We start from the raw sequence: 17,581 nt of genomic DNA on the forward strand, positions 1-17,581 counted from the left end.
CTACCATATGCTTCCCGTTTCTTACAGATTTTTCCTCCTGTCAATTACTTATAAAGGAAAAACAAACATGTAAAACTTGGCATATGCCTTCGGTTTCATTATGTAAAAATGTCTTGTGCTGGTTCTGTGCATAGTATGATAGGGACCATTTTACATCTGCAAATCCTGTCCCGATACAACTAATAACCTGAACTAGCAGCATCATAAGGAATGTAAGACGCTGTAAGTCCAGGTCATTAGACCTGCAGTCAGGACAGTTTTTTTTTTTTGGATGTGATATGTCTGAATGATATTTTATGACCATAAGAATCTATTGTAAGGGTGCTTTCATATGTGCCATTTTGATGCCGTTTTTCTGATGTAGTTTTGGAAGCGAAAGCAAGGAGTGAATAGAAAAGGAAAGAAAATTGTGGAAATAATTCTGTTTCCCTCCTTTTCATATATCTAATATTAGTTCCAAAGAACTGCATGAGAACAGCACATGTGAAGGCACCGCTAGGGTATAAGGTGTGTCATAATGTGAGTGATCATGTGGTTGTCTCTTTGCAGGGTTTTTCATGTGTAGCTGAAGGTCATATGGGGAGGCTGAGCGTGAATTGAGCAGATAGGGAAATGGAGGTTAAGAGTCACTATGTTATTAGGTGACAGAAGTCAAATTGGATGTCTTGATATCTGGATCCTGGAGATTTTTTTTTTTTATTATACTAAATGAGTTAGGGGGTGTTCACACTAGCACCCTGTGTCATTCCGCTGGGTTTCCGCCCTAAGCCCTGTAGAAACTGCATGGGGGACGGCTTCCCCACCGGTCAGTTTTAAAACCCATTCATTTGATTGAGTTTTAAAAGCAAACCACTAGTGTCTGTATGCAGCCTCTCCATGGGGAAACAGTTTTTTTTTTTTGTCCAGAAGCAGTCAGCATGCAGGACTTTGTGTTCAGCTAAAAAAAAACCAAAAAACGGTTTCCCCACGGAGAGGCTGCATACGGACACCGGTGGTTTGCTTTTAAAACCCAATCAAATGAACTAATCGACTGCCCGCCAGGAAGCCGTTCCCTAAGCAGTTTCTTTAGGGCGGAAACCTGGCAGTTTGACTCAAAGCACACAGGGGCACAAGTGTGAACGCCCCCTAAGGCCGAGGCCCTACGGGACGTAAACACCACGATTTGCCTGCAGCGGAGACGCTGCGGGAAAAATTGCGGTGTTTTACAGTGCAAGCAAATGGGATGGGATTTATGCGAATCCCATGCCCACTTTGCAGAAAAAAACAGTGTGGTCACTCTGCGATTTGCAAAGCCGGCAGCTTTCCCGTAGATATAATGGGAAGAGAAAGTCCGCAGAGGAAAACTCCGTGAACTTTCTCTTCAAAGCACTGCGGAAAGAACCGCAATGTGATCACGCAGCGGTACTTTCCGCTGCGCTTTAGCGCTGCGATTATGGCCCGTGGGGCCTTAGCCTTACTCTACAATATCTGTCTGCAATCTGTATCAATTAAAGGGATGTTCCAAACAGGGCTGTGGAGATAGTAGGCCAAACCAGCGATCCCTTTATTTTTACTTTCATAAATGGCTGACAGCTATGGTAAGACAGTCGTGGCAAAGCTTCTCTAATACAGAAATAAAGACAATGATTGCACCTCTGTGAAGATAGATTCAGTAAGCTCACATCTGCTTATACAATTAAAATCAGCAAAGAAAAAAGCTCTGCACGGTCTGGGCTGACCTGATTATAGTTTGTGGGGTCTGTGGGTAACTGCTCATATATATATATATATATATATATATATATATATATATATATATATATATATATATATATATATATATATAATATTATATATATATATATATATATATATATATATATATATATATATATATATATATATATATTTATATATAGTAGCAGGCTCTCTGTTGTTCAGGTCCCTATGCGGACCCAGATGACAGAGATGCTACTTAGGGTTAATCTGCGCTCGGGGATTCTGTTCCCCATTCTGCTTTAAAAATGCAGAGAGAAAAGTCCTGCAAGCACAGATGTAAATGTAATCATAACCCAAAACTGGCCTAACTCTGACTACAGGACTCCAACTACACAGCCAAGTTTTCAAGACTACAAAAGAATTCAGCTAGAATAAAATAAAAAGGGCACATAACTTAATGTTTAAATTCCCTGGCACTCCAATGCCATTGCTTCCTTGCTACCCCACCCGTCTTTGCTGTGATAACATGTCACTTACTGGACAGAGCTAATGTGGTAAATAACAAGTAATGCCTTGTACACATCAGTGTTTGGTAATCCATTTGGGAACTCTGCATGGGGACCCCTCAAACGGTATACCAAACGCATTGGCAAGCAGTGTGCAGTGAAAGCTCACTGACCTCATAGACTATAATGGGGTCTGTGCGCTCTCTGCGTGTGTCTGCATGGAACATGCGGAGAGAAAACTACTTCACGATCTACTTTCATCGCATGATAATGTGCGGGCAGCATGCGGAAAGCACACGCACCCCATTATAGTCTATGGGATCCGTGTGCTTTCACTACACACCACTTGCCAATGCGTTTGGTATTACGTTTGGGAGGGGGGGTCCCCATGCAGACTCCCTGAACGGATTACCAAACGCAGATGTGAACGAGGCATAACATATATATACATGTTTTTTGTTTGTTTTTTGTAACTAGTTAAGCTGATTTATTTATTTGTTTGTTTTTAAATCTAAATTAAAACTCCCTCCTTACAGCTACGTAAAAGCAGTCAATCTGTAAAACCATTATGTTACTGGTATCTTGTACTGGTCCTATGCATGTGCTGCTTTATGGTCCAGGGCTTTTTGGTAGTTGTATTGTAATTGTTCAGGTTATTTAGTTGTTTTGTTTTTTTTTTTGTTTTTTTTATAGCCAAAACCAGGAGTGGACTGAGGAGGTGTAGCATCTGCCCCATGTACCTCCTCCCCCCATTGTGATCCACTCCTGGTTTTGGCCCCAGAAATGGCAACAAAGAACCTGACTGTAGAAACTCGGTCTTACTTAGCAGCATAGGGATTATCACAAATTGTCGTTTGCTGAACTGTCCAGGCGGAGGTTTTAGTTACAGGGTCGTTTTGGCAATAAGGGGTAATCTGTGCGCAGTTCCGATAGTTTAGATGAACATGTGATGTCGCCCTAACGGCTTGGAATCAGATTTTGCTCAGGGCTTGGTATGAAGGCACTTACAGAAAAAAAAAAAAGCAGTAGAGCATGTTCTATGTAGAAAGTGAAGCAGTACTCAGATGTGTGCATTTTAGGTTCAGGAGCCTGCAGAATTGTGCTGCAGCTCTCATCTGTAATATAAAGTGTATATTGTACAGTATATAATGGGGCCGTGTATAACAATGTCGCCTTGCAGCTCTGGGGTCCTGGGTTTGAATCTGATCAGGGGTAACACCTGCATGGAGTTCGCATATTCTCCCCCTGTTTCATTGGATCTCCTCCCACATGCCATAACTATACTGATGGGCAAATTGACATCCCATGAGCAACTGAGCCTAATTGGTGTTGGGGATGAGCACCAGTATGGCATCCACTGACTTCTCTATTCCACAACTCTTTTGTGTGAGAAAAAATAATTAGAAATGAGATGTTTTTTACTGTCATACACGACTTTATTTGGAATAATTCTATATGTAGCATGAAACGGTGTGAACATTCACGTTGGTGACTAGAGTGTGTAGTTGGAGTGAAATAACCAGTTATTACTCACTTCCTGTTCTCCAACCATACTGGTCACATGTGAAATGTGCTCCAAACTGGTATGAATGGAGTAAGTCATTGCAATCGTTTATAAAGAATACGCCACCCCAAACGCAGACAGACCCTGAGCTGGTACAGACTTGGCACCCACAACTTGGAGACAGGGCGACACAGACAGACGTACAAGCCACGGGAGAACAGACTGTGCCAGCACTGTGACCAGGGGGCCCTAGAAGACGAGACCCACTTCCTGCTACACTGCACCAAATACTCAGCTGTGAGGGCCGTCTACTTCCAAAGGCTCTGGGTCAAAAAAAAAAAAGTGATACTTGCCAACGCCTAGTCATCCATTCTATTATCAGGTCCCCCATTCCATTCCTTGTCCACATTGGCTGGGCCATAAATGAAACGTCTCAGGTGACTGCATTCACTGGCCTCAGTGATGACATTTTAGGTACAGCGTTACGTCACTGGAGGATTTGTGTTTGGTCCTTGGTAAGTTAGGGAATTCTTGTTTTCTGTGGAAAAACTTCCAGTTTCTCCTTCAAACTAGAAACTAATAATGGCAGCTCACCTGCGGCTCAGTATCTCGCCCCAGTGCAGCACTTGGTGCATTCATAAACGGGATGCATACCATACCTGACATTGTTTTTCATCATTATTGTAATTAGAAAAATGGCAGGAAAACTTAATATATGAGCTGCAGTCTGATTTGTTGAAAATCTGGTATAGTGGCTCGATAGAGAGATCCATAGTTTTACTGTATTAGAGCACTATTAATACTATATTGGTGTGCGTTTTGAAGCGGGTTTATATACATAATGCAAAAATGGGTGCACTAATCACAAAACTAACTAGATGACTGAACTGGCAGAGTGGGGGTGGTAGCCTTCCCATGAGAACTTACAGTAGATGGAAGCAGGTGAGGGTAGAGACTGTTCTAATGGCATTGTAGTGCAGTAGGCGTATTGTAGATGGTAAGTCTTCCTGAAGGGGTGAACTTTCGGGTTGTATTTGAAGGTGTCGATCATGGGAGACAGTCTGTGTTGTGTAGAGTTGAGTTCCAGAGTATGGGGGATACGCAGGAGAAATCTTGGAGATGAGTATGTAAGGAGGAGAGCGAAAGAAAGTCTTGTAAGGATTGGAGGTTTTGTTAGGAGGTACCAAAGACTATAGCAGAGATGTGGCGGGTGCGCACAGTATGTAATGAATTTATTGGGTAGGGGGCAGACGGTGAAGGGGTTGGCAGCAAGAACTAGGGGAAAGATGGAGTAACCAGGCAGTTAAGTATGGATTGGCGCAGTACCTGAGTGTTAAGCCCGGTTCACATCTGCGTTTGGGCGATTCTGTTCACCTATCCACATGAAATATGCGGAGAGGAAAGTCCTACAAGCAGCACGTTTCTCTACGTATTTTTTGTGAGGAAACCACACGGACCACATTATAGGTTATGGGGTTCATGGATTTTCTTATGTAACCGCTCTTTTATGTGGATAGGTTTCCCTTCTGGGGATTCCCAGGCAGACTCCCTGAACGGAAACCCGAACGCGGATGTGAATCGGGCCTTAGCTGGGAGTAAGCAGAGAAGGATGTTGCAATAGACTAGTCGGGTATGTACACTTTTTCTGACTCTGGATTTTGGATATGATGTGTTTTTGATGAGGTGGCAGCAAGGGCTTGGATATGCTGCTTGAAAGAAGGGGCAGGATCAAAAGTTATCCCGAGGCAGTGACTCCTAAGACTGGCAAAAGTATGGAGCCTTTTACTGTGATTGTGTGGTGAGAGAATAATTTCCTATAAAAGAAAAACAAAAAAAACAACTTTTATTGTACATGTTACGCTAGGTTCATGCTAGCATTCAGGTTTCCGTTCTTCGTATCCACTTGGGGACCTGAAAAACGGAAACCCTATCTGCTTAAAAAGTGGTTACCCGTGAACCCATAGACTATAATAGGGTCTGCTGAGTTTCAGCACAGAGAAAAGTCCTGCTTGCATGGAATGGTCAGACAACAGTAGTGTGAAGGTAGCCTTAGGGTTAGTTCACACGGGGCAAGTTGCCAGCAGATTTTAATGTGGAATCCGCCTCAAAATCCGCTGCTCTCTTTGACTTCAATGGGAGCCACTCGCTTCTTTTTTCCACTAGCTAGTAGCGGATAAAGGAAGCGAGCTGCCCTATCTCACCGCGGATTCCGCGGCTGAATCTGCCGAGACGCGAAGCTCCCGCTCATTCATTTGGGCCTAATCCATTGCAGAATGCCCTTAGGCAGGCACATTTTATGAGTGTACAAGAGTAACCTTGGCTGCAATGCATATTAAAGAGGAATTGTAGTTTTGGAGTGAATTCTATTTTACTATAAGCAAACTATACTGTTAATGGGTCAGGTTAAGTTGATTCCTAGCTGGTGGGGATTTCCTTTTTACAGTTCTGCGTTACTGAAGGGAAAAGTATGTGTAACTGAATGCAATAGTTGTAGTCTTGATGTGTAAAACCAGAAAGTCAAGTTATGTTGCTTTGTAATTCTGCCTTTAGAAAAAGGGACGTGTGTTAAAGGCATGTTAATTGACCCCTTTATCCAGCTGATCACATTGGTCCTGTGTGTCCCAAGGGTAATCCCTCAATATAAAAGTCCTGGAATACACCTGCAGTACTGCTCAGATCCCGGTGTCCCCAGTGTCATTGCAGCAAAGGAGAGAGTCCTGGATACAGTATGCTTAGAAATACACATCTGCAGTTTCATAAATGAATACTACCGGTTAATAGGTAAAACTTTGGACTGTATCTTATTAAAGAAATCTGTTTTCTTCTCCACTTTTCAGGCAGACTCTTTCTCCGCGTTGTACAACTGGTCCCTTGAAAGGCATTTTCCTATTTGACATAGAGATGTCAAGTCTCTGCCATATTTTATTACTTTAGGTTTGTTCAGTTCCTCCATCTCCATGTTTAGGCTGTTCTAAAATACTTATCAGTGAAAAGTGGTTACATAGAAATATACAGGAGATGAATAAGGGCAGCTGGAAGAATCTGATGCCAATGAGACTATTGGGACATACGCAGAACTTTGGCTTGGACACATCCTGTGTGTTAGTGAGTAAGAATTGGGGAATAGTGTGATATAAGGAGCACCTCTGTGTGAGAGGTTAAACATCTACCTTGTCCGTCCTGATTTATTGATTTACAGTCTCTGTGAAAAGGCAACTGCCTACTGTCTTACACAATCCACTCATACAGCAGAGTAGTATTGTCACCACCTTTGTTCATATTGTTATGTCTAGGTATACATATATTTGCTGGAATATTTCCCATATTCCAATACTTCCAATGTTGCAGCGCCTTGTTGGTCCTAAAGATGCCTGATCTGGTAACTCAAGGCATCAAAGCAGTGAGAAACCTGGTAGAAAGTAAAATGCTATTAGGCTAAGGCCCCACGTAGCCCCACTATTATACCTATACGGAAAACACGTTTCTGTAGGTTAACTAGACATGCTTCAATTTACAAAACGCAAGTGTTCCTGAAATAGCGTATTTCCGCTGCAATGTGTGAATAGGATTAGCAAGAATTCCATTGACTCTGCAGGTAATGTACAATGCAGTATTTTTTTTTTCCACTGTGTTTCTGCCTTGGTTAAAGCGCTGATTTTTCATGTGTTGCCCCGGCCTTAATGCTACAAGTTCTTTAGGATGATTCATATCTGATCTTTTTCTATTACTTGAGCTGACAATAATTTTGGGAAGAGAAAGAAGACCCTCTATTTTCTGTCTTCTCCAAACCATCTCTTCCTACCCCTTCACCAAATTGTTTTGCTGCCGTAGTGTGAAATTATAAAAGAATACGTTTTTTGAAGGCCAAACCACCAACTTAGACTCCACTGTTTCTCTTCACTGCTTTGTAAATGGCTGACATCTATGGTCAGATAGAAGCAGTAAAGCTCCTCCTAATTCACGAAAAAGCCAGTGACTGAATTCCTATGTAACAGGCTATATATCTAATTATACAATGTTATTCTATAATTGCATTATATAAGCATATTTTTGTTTTATTAAACTGGGATTGGTAATTTTGTCCCCTGACATTTTGGGGAAAATCTATCAAGAATTGGTTTTGTTCCCTTGTTCATGGTCTTGACTGCTTGTTGCATCAGTATACAGTGCTTCCATATTGGAAGTGACTTGCTAGAGGAGAGAACTTCTCATTCTGTATCCTTTAAAAGGAAACTGCTAGGCTAATTTGGGACACTGAACCACCCAAAGGTCTGTGTAGACCTGGGGTTTAGTGCCTCAAATCGCCCTGTTTTAAAACCATTCGTGCCCGCAACTTGTGGGCACAGATGGCTTTATTACAGGATTATTTGGGATACTAAACCCCTGATCCATAAGGGTCTGACTGGTTTAGTGTCCCAAATTGCCCTGACAGATTTTCTTTAAAGGAAATTTAGCCATCTTGAATGTGTTGTCTGATCTGCAGGAAGCATATTATAGAGCAGGAGGAGCTGAGTAGATTGAGTACATTTTATGAAGCGAGATTCCGTATAACTTTTTCATTTTATTCAGGCGTCTCTTCCCGTTCTCTACTTAGGAGTCCAGTGGGAGGGTCTTCTTAGTGACAACCACATCTGTATGTATTGCATCACAGAGTAGGACCACCCACTGGACTCTGAAGCTGAGTTTGAGTAGAGATGTATATGAATGAAATACAAGTTATACTGAATCTTTTCCCACCACATTGCATATTAATCTGCTCAGGTCCTCCCGCTCTATAACATAATGCCTACAGATAGGACGACATATACAGTGAGACTGGTTCTGTTTGGGTAAAGAATTCTGGCAATTGAAAGTCATTAGTATGGTCAGGGGAATGTCTTTTCTGTGTGCTTTGCTGCGATCTGCTGGCCTACATAACTCTAAACTGGTTACATAGAGGTCCATAGAAGATGAATAAGGGGCAGCTGGAAAGGTCTGATGCCAATGCGAGCCCTGGAATGCATGTAGTACTTTGGCTGGCACATCTATTGCGTGTCTGAGTGTAATAACCCAGGAGGGGGCTGCAAGAAGGCTCCTGTCGTCTAATGTGGGAACATGTTCATTAATGTTCTGATAGTTGTTCTGCTGCTGTCTCAGATTGTATTGGGAAAACATTCCCATACATTCCAATGTGTATCATTTAAAAAAAAAATAAAAAAAAATCAGATTTTGATCTGAACATAAGAGGGTTAAATGACTTGTTTGGCTGTAGTTTTTTTTTTTTTTTATATATATATATATATATATGGGAATTTTCTCAAATGACAATCTCCTGTTTCAATTGTGTTTTGGGATTTTTTCTGCTCCACTTTAAAAACTTGTTAAATTGGATTGTACACAATTTGGACAAGTAGAAATAATCAAGAAAGTTATTCTCCCAGCAATGGTGCCATGTTTTTTTAGAGTTTGTGTAGTGTGTCATATGACTTTTCCGAATATCCTCCGATATCATATCCGTATATATAATATGCATGGGCTATTCCAATTCCTGGACAACCTCTTTAAGATCCTGCTCATCTGTTTCACTTTAGCTCTTCCAAAATAATTTGGCATAAAGGACATCATATAGCAGAACAAAGCAATATAGCTGGGAGGTCAGCACAGGTGTGGAGTAGAAAACTTCCTAGAGTCATCAGCAGTAGTATTTCTGGATATTCTAAATTGTGAAGTACTTTCCTGTCCGCATGATCCCTGCGGAGATCTGGCGGCAAGCACACGGACCCCATTATAGTCTATGGGGTCCGTGTACTTTCACTGGCACACGGCTTGCAGTTGCGTTCGGTAGTCCGGGGGGGTCCTCATGCGGACTCCCCAGGACGGAATACCAACACAGTTGTGAACGAGGCCTAAGAGAGAAAAATGAAAGCGGAAGTTGAAAGGCAATGAGTCCGTAGAGAGAAAAGAGCAGTTGCTTCAGTTTAGCTGAGGATGTACATCTTGGCTTCTTTGTGCAAGTGCCGGAGGTATGGGGCATGCGCACTGAAGCTGAAGTGTACTGCGCTGGCTTGAAGAGTACAGCGGTAGGTGAGTATATAGCTTTTGTATTTTTATTGCAGGCATGGTTGGCTTTATAGGACCTGTGGGTGGTTTACTCTTCCCTATCTCCTTGACAGATTCATTTTAAATTCAGAATGAGTGCACGCAAGGAGGAGAAAGGAGTCTGAAAAGTGGAGAAAGAGGCATTTTCACTAGCAATATATTATACAAGGTTACTTCTATGGCCAGGGCTGGCAATTAATCAAATTTGGATAATTTCCCATTACAAGGAAGAACAAACCTGATTTATTTTTAATCAGAAATGTGAAACTTCTGTTTGCCCCACCCTGGAGACTGGATCTATTCCGTGCAGGCTTCTACTCGTGCTGCGTAATATGATCAACAGTGTATTTACTGGAGTCAGTAGTTGGGTGGTAGGAAGAGGAAGTCTACATCAGATATGTGGCTCCTTCTCGCTGTACCAGCTTACTGAACCTTTTTTCATTTTACAGTTTCTTTTAGCAGAAACAAGAAAATTGAGCTAAAAATCAAGAATCTACCAAAAGCTTGGAAAACTTGGAGATGTTATTTTTAGGTAAAACTTCCCACCCCTACCTTGTGCTATTGATTTATGGGGAGTTTGTTGAAACCGTGCCTGTAGAATCATAGACTCTCTGCAAGTCAGACTGACAAACACCGGGGCAGTATTCCATGAGATGTTGTCTCTGTGCCATTGTAGCGAAACATTTGATTTGTTACAAGTTTGGCATACTGAGCAATCAATAGAAATGTTTGTTTGTTTCTTAATTTTGGCCTACAAATACTGATACAACTGTGTGGCCTAAGGGTATGATGGATTCCATTGGCAAATTTTGTTGCGATAATTTGAGAATAAAGGTTCCATTCATCTTAATGCAACTTGTAGATATGCATGAACATAATCGCCTTATGTCGATGGAATTGATTTTCAGTCGCAGATACTTTGCACAGTTTTTTTGGAAACTGAAAAAATCAGCTTCAGGCATTGGGAAGCATTTTTGTATGCACTTTTTTTTTCCCTTCAGGACACAGTTTTGGGGATAGGCCAGGAAAATTCGCTTTGGAAAAAGCGCTGGTGGGTTTTACAAAAATCACATATTTTTAGTTGTTTTTTTTTCCTGCCTCACTTTCATTTATATAGGGCAAAAGCTGCCTGATGATAGGTCATGACGCTTCTTTTTTTAACTCTAGCTGAAAAAGAGTCTTTCTGTGGTTTTAAGGTGTGTGTGTGGGGGGTTATGTTTCCCACAAAAGCATTCATAGTAGGGGATAAGTTGCAGATCACTGGGAGTCCAGTTGCTCTGACCCCCACTGATCAGAATCACAGAGGGCTAGTCTCCTGCTCAGTGGGGGGTCTGAGCTTTTATGGGAAAACCCATCTAAGGTTAAGGTTCCAATTTCATTTTACATGATGTTTTGTTTATTTCCCCCCAAATATATCTGTAGGTAAACCAATTATGATTCTGCCTCATTCAGAGCCCGTGATGCTGTTGTAGGTTCCCTGGGGTAGGTTTTTAACATTGTAGGCTTTGTTAAAATAGAGAAAATAAAAAAATTTATGTATCATATCCCCAGAAAACCCTATATACAGTACAAATCCAGATTTAATAGGTCATGGAAATCCTAATCTGTAGATGGAGAGATCTGTCTCTAATCTAGTTGTAAAATGCACAGCTTCAGTAGTGAGAGGAGGAATAATAGTCTGTATCATTTGAAAGTGACAGACCCGTCGTCTTATCATTTTCTGTTCCAAAAAGACAATTTTGTATCCAGTTTTCATATTCCTATGCGTATAATAAAAGTAGAACAGTTATTCAATATGAATATAGCGCAAACTGTATACAAAGTCTTGTGTAACCCTGTGTCTGCTATCCAGTCCCACAGTTTTCAGTTATATGTATATGTCATATCAGACTGCCATAGGTAAAGGTATGTATACTGCTGAAGAGAAATATCTATGATAGCCCAGAACGCTTGTTAATAATTGCAATTACGTTATTTGTGTGGTTTAATGGAGCGTCTGACTGTAACCATTACTGCAAGCAAATCCCTTCTAATATGATTGAGGTCACATTAAAATGATGAAAGCGCTTTAGTTTGGGAAGCTCACCGCAGGTGGCTGGGGGGATGAATATAATAATCTTCACTAAGGAAAAAAAGACTTTTATTTAGATACAAATGAAAGCTATATCCTTGATCCCCCTGTGACTGGTGAAAAGTTGAAGGAGTTTTTCAGCCACACAAAAATGTGATTAAACTACTACAGAAAAAAAATTAGACGTCCAGAAAACTGACTGAGGGCGGGTTCACACCAGCGCCCGATCTCCGTTTTGAAGTTTCCGTCTACTGCCGAGAGGAGACGGAAACCCGTCATTCAGTGTCTGCCGGTGAACGCCCGTGAGTGTCTTGTCTTGTGCTTTCCGCGGCGAAACCGTTTTTTTTTTTTTTTTTTTAACTGGACACAAAGTCCTAAATGTCCGACTTTGTCCGGTTAAAAAGAAACGGTTTCACAACGGAGAGCATAAAACCGGCACCGGCAGACACTTTTCAAACCCATTGAAATGAATTAGTATGAAAACTGCCTGCAGGTTTCCGTCTACTGTCCAGTTTCTCGGGCAGGAAACGGAAACCTGCAAAATGAAGATTGGGCACTGGTGTGAACCCGCCCTGATCCTCTGCTGCGGCATTTCCAACGCTGCCTGGTCTTTCCCTGCAGGTGTTTTTTGTTACATAGGAAATGCCTGGAGATGCCCGCTCAAGCCAGTGAGTATGTGCACACGGAGCTTTTTTACAGGTGGATTTTGACGCGGGATCCACCTCAAAATTCACCTGCAAAAACTCTTCACAATTACTTCAATGGAGTCACTCTGGTTTTTTTTTTTTTTTTTTTCTGCTATCAGGTTTTTTTTCGGCTAGCGGAATAAAAAAGCAGCATCTTCACACGGAATCCGCGACTGAGTCAGCCGTGACATCCGCGGCTTGAGACACACTTCTTCTTGGGCCCATTCATCTGGGCCTAATCAGGAGCGGGATGCCGCAGTGTGCATCGGCATCTCCTTGCGGCTAGCCATGCGAAAAATTCACATGGCGGAAAATGTTTTTGCCATGTGAACTAACCCTTAAGCTGAGGCCCCATATTCTGGAAATGCAGCTTTTTTTGTTGTGTATTTCCTGCGTTTTTTCAGCCAAAGCCAGGAGTGGATTGAGCAAAAGGTAGAAGTATAATAACTTTCTATAGATTTCCCATTCCTTTAGTAGCCATGCTTGGCTTCGACTTAATAAAGTACATCAAAAGCTGCAACAAAAAAAGCTGTGTTTCCGCAACATGTGTCCTTAGTTCTATGTTTTATGTATTTCCTGTTTATATCAACGGACGAAGAAGTAAAGACCAGCAGCGTCAGAACTGAAGAAGTGGGGATCCAAGAAAGGTGAAGGGAGTGTATTGGTTTTTATTTTCATGGAGCCTGCTGTGTAGTTTTCATGACTTTTGGTTTGTTTGAGAACCCCCTTCAACCGTTTCAAGATTTCAGGCTACTTTCCCTGGTTCAGGACCAGATACATTTTCTAGGTTTCTCTTGTATGTTTGGTTTTGAAGTCTATAACTTTTTTTTTTTTCCCCGTTTTTCAAATTTTTTATATATATAACACAATTTTTTTTAAACTAGTTTCTCCCTTACAGTAATTTTTTGTAAAGGTAATAAATATTATCATTGGGGTCGGTCTAGAACCTGTGATATGGACGTGGTAGTGATTTTGTTTTTTGTTTTATAGTCCTTTTATTTAACCCCATTTTGTTCATTTTAGGAGCGGGAGGATTCAGGAAAATAGGAAAGCCACTGTGCGGAAATTAAATTCCTCATGGCTGTTCTCCTGACACTTCAGCACAATACAATTGGCGTGTGCTGACAGCAGTCAGGACTTGTCTCCAATGACAATTAGGGACCTGTAAATGGCGCTTGTGCCAGGGGAATAGCCAGGAGAAACATTATTTCCATGCAGCTGTACTCTTTGCTTTCAGCTGGAATGCTACTGAATGTTAGGAATGGGATTTTGGGTGATACATACTACAGAATTCCATAGTCTGTGTGTGGGAATATCCAGAATGTTCAATGTCTAAATCTGCATTTGGTGCACTCTGAACAAATTTCATCACGTTTCTGAACATGGCTTTTTGTGATGAGATAAGGACATAGATGGAGTCCAGTAAATCCTAATGGTATGATATTAACCAGTAGGGACTTGAGGAATTTGTTACTCCCTTGTGACGACTCTGTATGAGCTATGAGATAAAATCTACAAGCTTTTTTTATGCTACTTATTTTATTCATCCCCCCCTTCCCAAATGGAGAGATAAGCTCTTGTGCTATTTCCTATTAAGAGAAGGCAGATATGAATAAAGACTATGAGGCAATAAACATAATGTTACAGCAGTGTATGCACATGGGCTTCTATTACCTGTTACGGCAAGACTTCCTTTGTAGCAGAACAGCGTTCACATGCCAAACAATCTGAGAATATCTCATGGTAATACTATAGATCTTAGTTGTTGGAATTGTTTTTTTTTTTGTTTTTTTTTTGTTTCCTTCGGGTTACTCCTCTATGAATTAGATACTCCATGACTTAATATATTCCAACTCTTTTTTTTATTTTTTTCATTTTACCATTGCCTCTGTTTTCTGAATGGCGAAGCTTTATCGTAAAGAGAATTCATTTTGTATTGGCAGACGGGTGTAGAGTTGCTAAGTAACCAGGCCTGGTGACGAATTCCTATGTGCTGCAGTAAGTGTGTCCTTCCAAAAAAATATTTCATCTTTTAAACATTTTTAATAAGACTTGACGGCTATTATTTATTATAGGGTTCCGCCAGGTTGCTTAGCTTTCAACTTTGTTTAGCGGAGTCTTGAAAAAGGGAAGTGTCTGAAGACGTCTGGCTTCCATCAGTGAGGGCTTCATAGCATGAGGAAGAGGGGTTTTTTTTGTTTTTTCTTCCCCCTCCTTTGTTCTGAGTAAATACAGTAATTAATTGAAGGGAACCTGTTAGGAGCTTCATGCCACACCACAATAAACACAATAATGGCTAGCAGAAAGCATCAACAGCTAGCTATGAAAGCAATAAAACAAATTAACAAATATATTTTCATCTACAAGAATACCAGCAGTGTCATATCAATTACTACTGTAGCCATACCTCAGAAAATAATCCTAGTTGTACTGTGGGTGCCATTACACGTGTAATATGCCACAGTCTGCGTCAAATGTTGCCAACAAAAATAAACGCTGTTGAATGGTCCAGAAAGCCTAAAATACTTAATGGGAACCTGCCAGGTGTGTATTTCCCAATAAACCGACTCTATCATGTGCAAGTAATTCCTGTTCCGCTGGTGCCCTCTGTGATCTTTCTATTGCAGCAAAGTGAAGTTATAAATGTTTGAAAGCATAAAAAAAATCATATACACATTATCCTAAGTAGTCAGCTGTTACATTTATAGAAAGTAGTAGCCAAAGCCATTGTAGTGCCGGTGATCTCCCCTTGTCCTAGCATCTGCTTTAATAAAACAGAAGTCTTCCATTCTTCTCAGTACAAACACAGTGACTGTCTCTTCATGCAACTGAGTGCGCTGTGATGTCTCTTTGGTATTAAAGAGGCAGCATGGATGGGGGCATGTCACAAATTTGCAATTCTTTAGTTATATTTGCAACCATTTTGGTCAACATAATGGAGCCCTGTGTATGCCAGATTCATTCTCATTAAAACAATTTGAAAAAAAAAATGCATATGCAAATTCATGATTTCCTCTATGCCAGAAAACTGGCATAGAGGGCGTTTTCTTGCACCAAATGTGCCCCTCAAGCCATGATCTGCACCTCACCTATTACATTGTGCAAATGATTTATTATAACTTGATTGTAATGGATCTCTATGGCAGTTCCTAACTAGCATAGATTTCCATTCTGGGACGGGAAGGGCAGACAGATATATGTCTGGTGTACGATTTGCTCCAGAGTGTGCAACTTTTTTCATAATCCACCCAAAATTGACTGACTTTTGACTCCATCAGCTCTGTTCAACAGTCCTATAGAAATTATGGTAAAATTCAAACACAATTGCAAGGCATCTTATTTGAGTGGTCAGACCCCCACCAATCTACAGGTTATCCACTATTTTGTAGGGCGAGGTTGAATTGCATTTGAGAAGATCCCCTTAATAATTCACCCCAACTGGACATCTACTTTAGAATCTAGATTCATTCCCTATAACACAATCCTTCAAAAGAGAGAAAAAAAAAATATATATATATATATATATATATATATATATATATATATATATATATATATATATGTACTTTATAGCTGAAATCTCCTCTAACAATGGTTAAAGTGTTAGCTTTGTAATGTAGCTGTATTGTACATGACCTGGGTATCTCACACGGGTTCAGGTTAACCCTAGCTCCAGATAGAAGCACAGCATGAAGCTGGCCAGTGAGCTATGAATGAAAGGTACTTGTCAGCAGGCTGTCTGTGCAATAGTTTAGAATTGCTCAGAAATTCTCTCAAATGTGCACTTGCAGTTAGGATAAAGAATCCTTTTGTTGAAGGGCCCAATAAAGGTTCCTTTGTTCCAGGGAAAGGCGCTCTACGGCTCAGCATTTCTCGGTATATAGACTTTAGAGAACCACCATTAAAGAGGTATGCCTATAACATAAATCGCTGGCAAGTCCATTACTATATGATCTGTAAAAGTCCTACCTTTGGTGCAGTCACCTACCTTGAGATCAGGGGCTGCAACACTTTTTTGTGTATATTGACACTGTCTTCTATGTGGCTGTGCGTGGAAGTGCAGATGTTCTGTTCACATAAATGAAGCTGCACTGCCGTTCCCTACAGCCGCTTGACCAGGGCGCTACAGTGCAGGGAGACTGTGAAGAGGCCGCAGCAATGTATCAGTGCTATAGTATCTACAGTCTCAGAATTGAGGATGGTCTCTGAGGTCTACCCATTATATGACGGTCCACTTTATGCTATTACCCTTTAAATAAAAGTGAGATGAATTCGATTTTTGTGTATGGCACATACATGGATCACCAGTCTGCTACATCAGGTTGTCAGAGCTTGCTGGGAAATGTAGTTGCAAAATAGCCGTATAGCCACAGACTGCTAGGTTAGAATTATTTCTACGCCAGTTCTTGATGTAAACCAGTCTCAAGCTATAACCTGGAGTATGGCATGACAGTCTGCAGAAGGCTGCTAGTGCCAGTCACATGATTCTAGTAACTGGCGACCACTTGGCATCATCTCTGCTCATTTTTCTCTTTTCTATTCAGGAATGGCATAAAGTTAGTGGCCTAAAAAGGGAAAGAACAGCCTGTGATGACTGTATGAGAAGACGTGATAACATTCAGAGACTGACGGGATGGCGATTGCACGGTCTGCTGGATTAAAAGGCTGAATTTATCCTCCCCATTGTTAAGCAGCGCTAAGCAAATTACAGTGTCAGTCGTCTCTGTACTCAAGCACATGAGGATCCATCCAGAAAGTTACCACCATGTCTGTTAGCGCTACAGAAGGCGACATCCCAAGGTTCTTTGTTGGTTGTGAGGAATCTGATGAAGCTTTGGAACAAGGAAAAGCTGAAAAAGTGGACAATCCCTTTGAGAACATTGAAGATGACGACGACGACGATGATGATGAAGAGTATGACTCTGTATGTATTACGTGGCATCTTGCTTTTTCCATCAGTGTCTATTAGTTTTGGTTGTGCTGTGCCTTACATGTACCCAGAATATGTTTTTAGGAAAACTCTATTCAGTTTTCCTCC

The 17,581-nt window shown here is 41.0% G+C and overlaps 1 protein-coding gene across 8 annotated transcripts in view; it reads left to right on the top strand.

Annotated features, from left to right (window-relative positions):
* Nucleotides 1-17,581, top strand: part of PPIP5K2 (diphosphoinositol pentakisphosphate kinase 2) — an 83,927-nt gene that overhangs the window by 1,190 nt on the left and 65,156 nt on the right. For all 8 annotated transcript variants that reach the window (XM_075271649.1, XM_075271596.1, XM_075271605.1 and 5 more), the window contains exon 2: nucleotides 17,088-17,467. In XM_075271649.1, coding sequence (XP_075127750.1) covers nucleotides 17,309-17,467 — 159 coding nt within the window. In that variant the 5' untranslated portion in view covers nucleotides 17,088-17,308. The remainder of the gene's footprint in view (nucleotides 1-17,087; nucleotides 17,468-17,581) is intronic.

This window comes from Leptodactylus fuscus, chromosome 1 (assembly GCF_031893055.1).
Source record: "Leptodactylus fuscus isolate aLepFus1 chromosome 1, aLepFus1.hap2, whole genome shotgun sequence".
NCBI lineage: Eukaryota > Metazoa > Chordata > Amphibia > Anura > Leptodactylidae > Leptodactylus > Leptodactylus fuscus.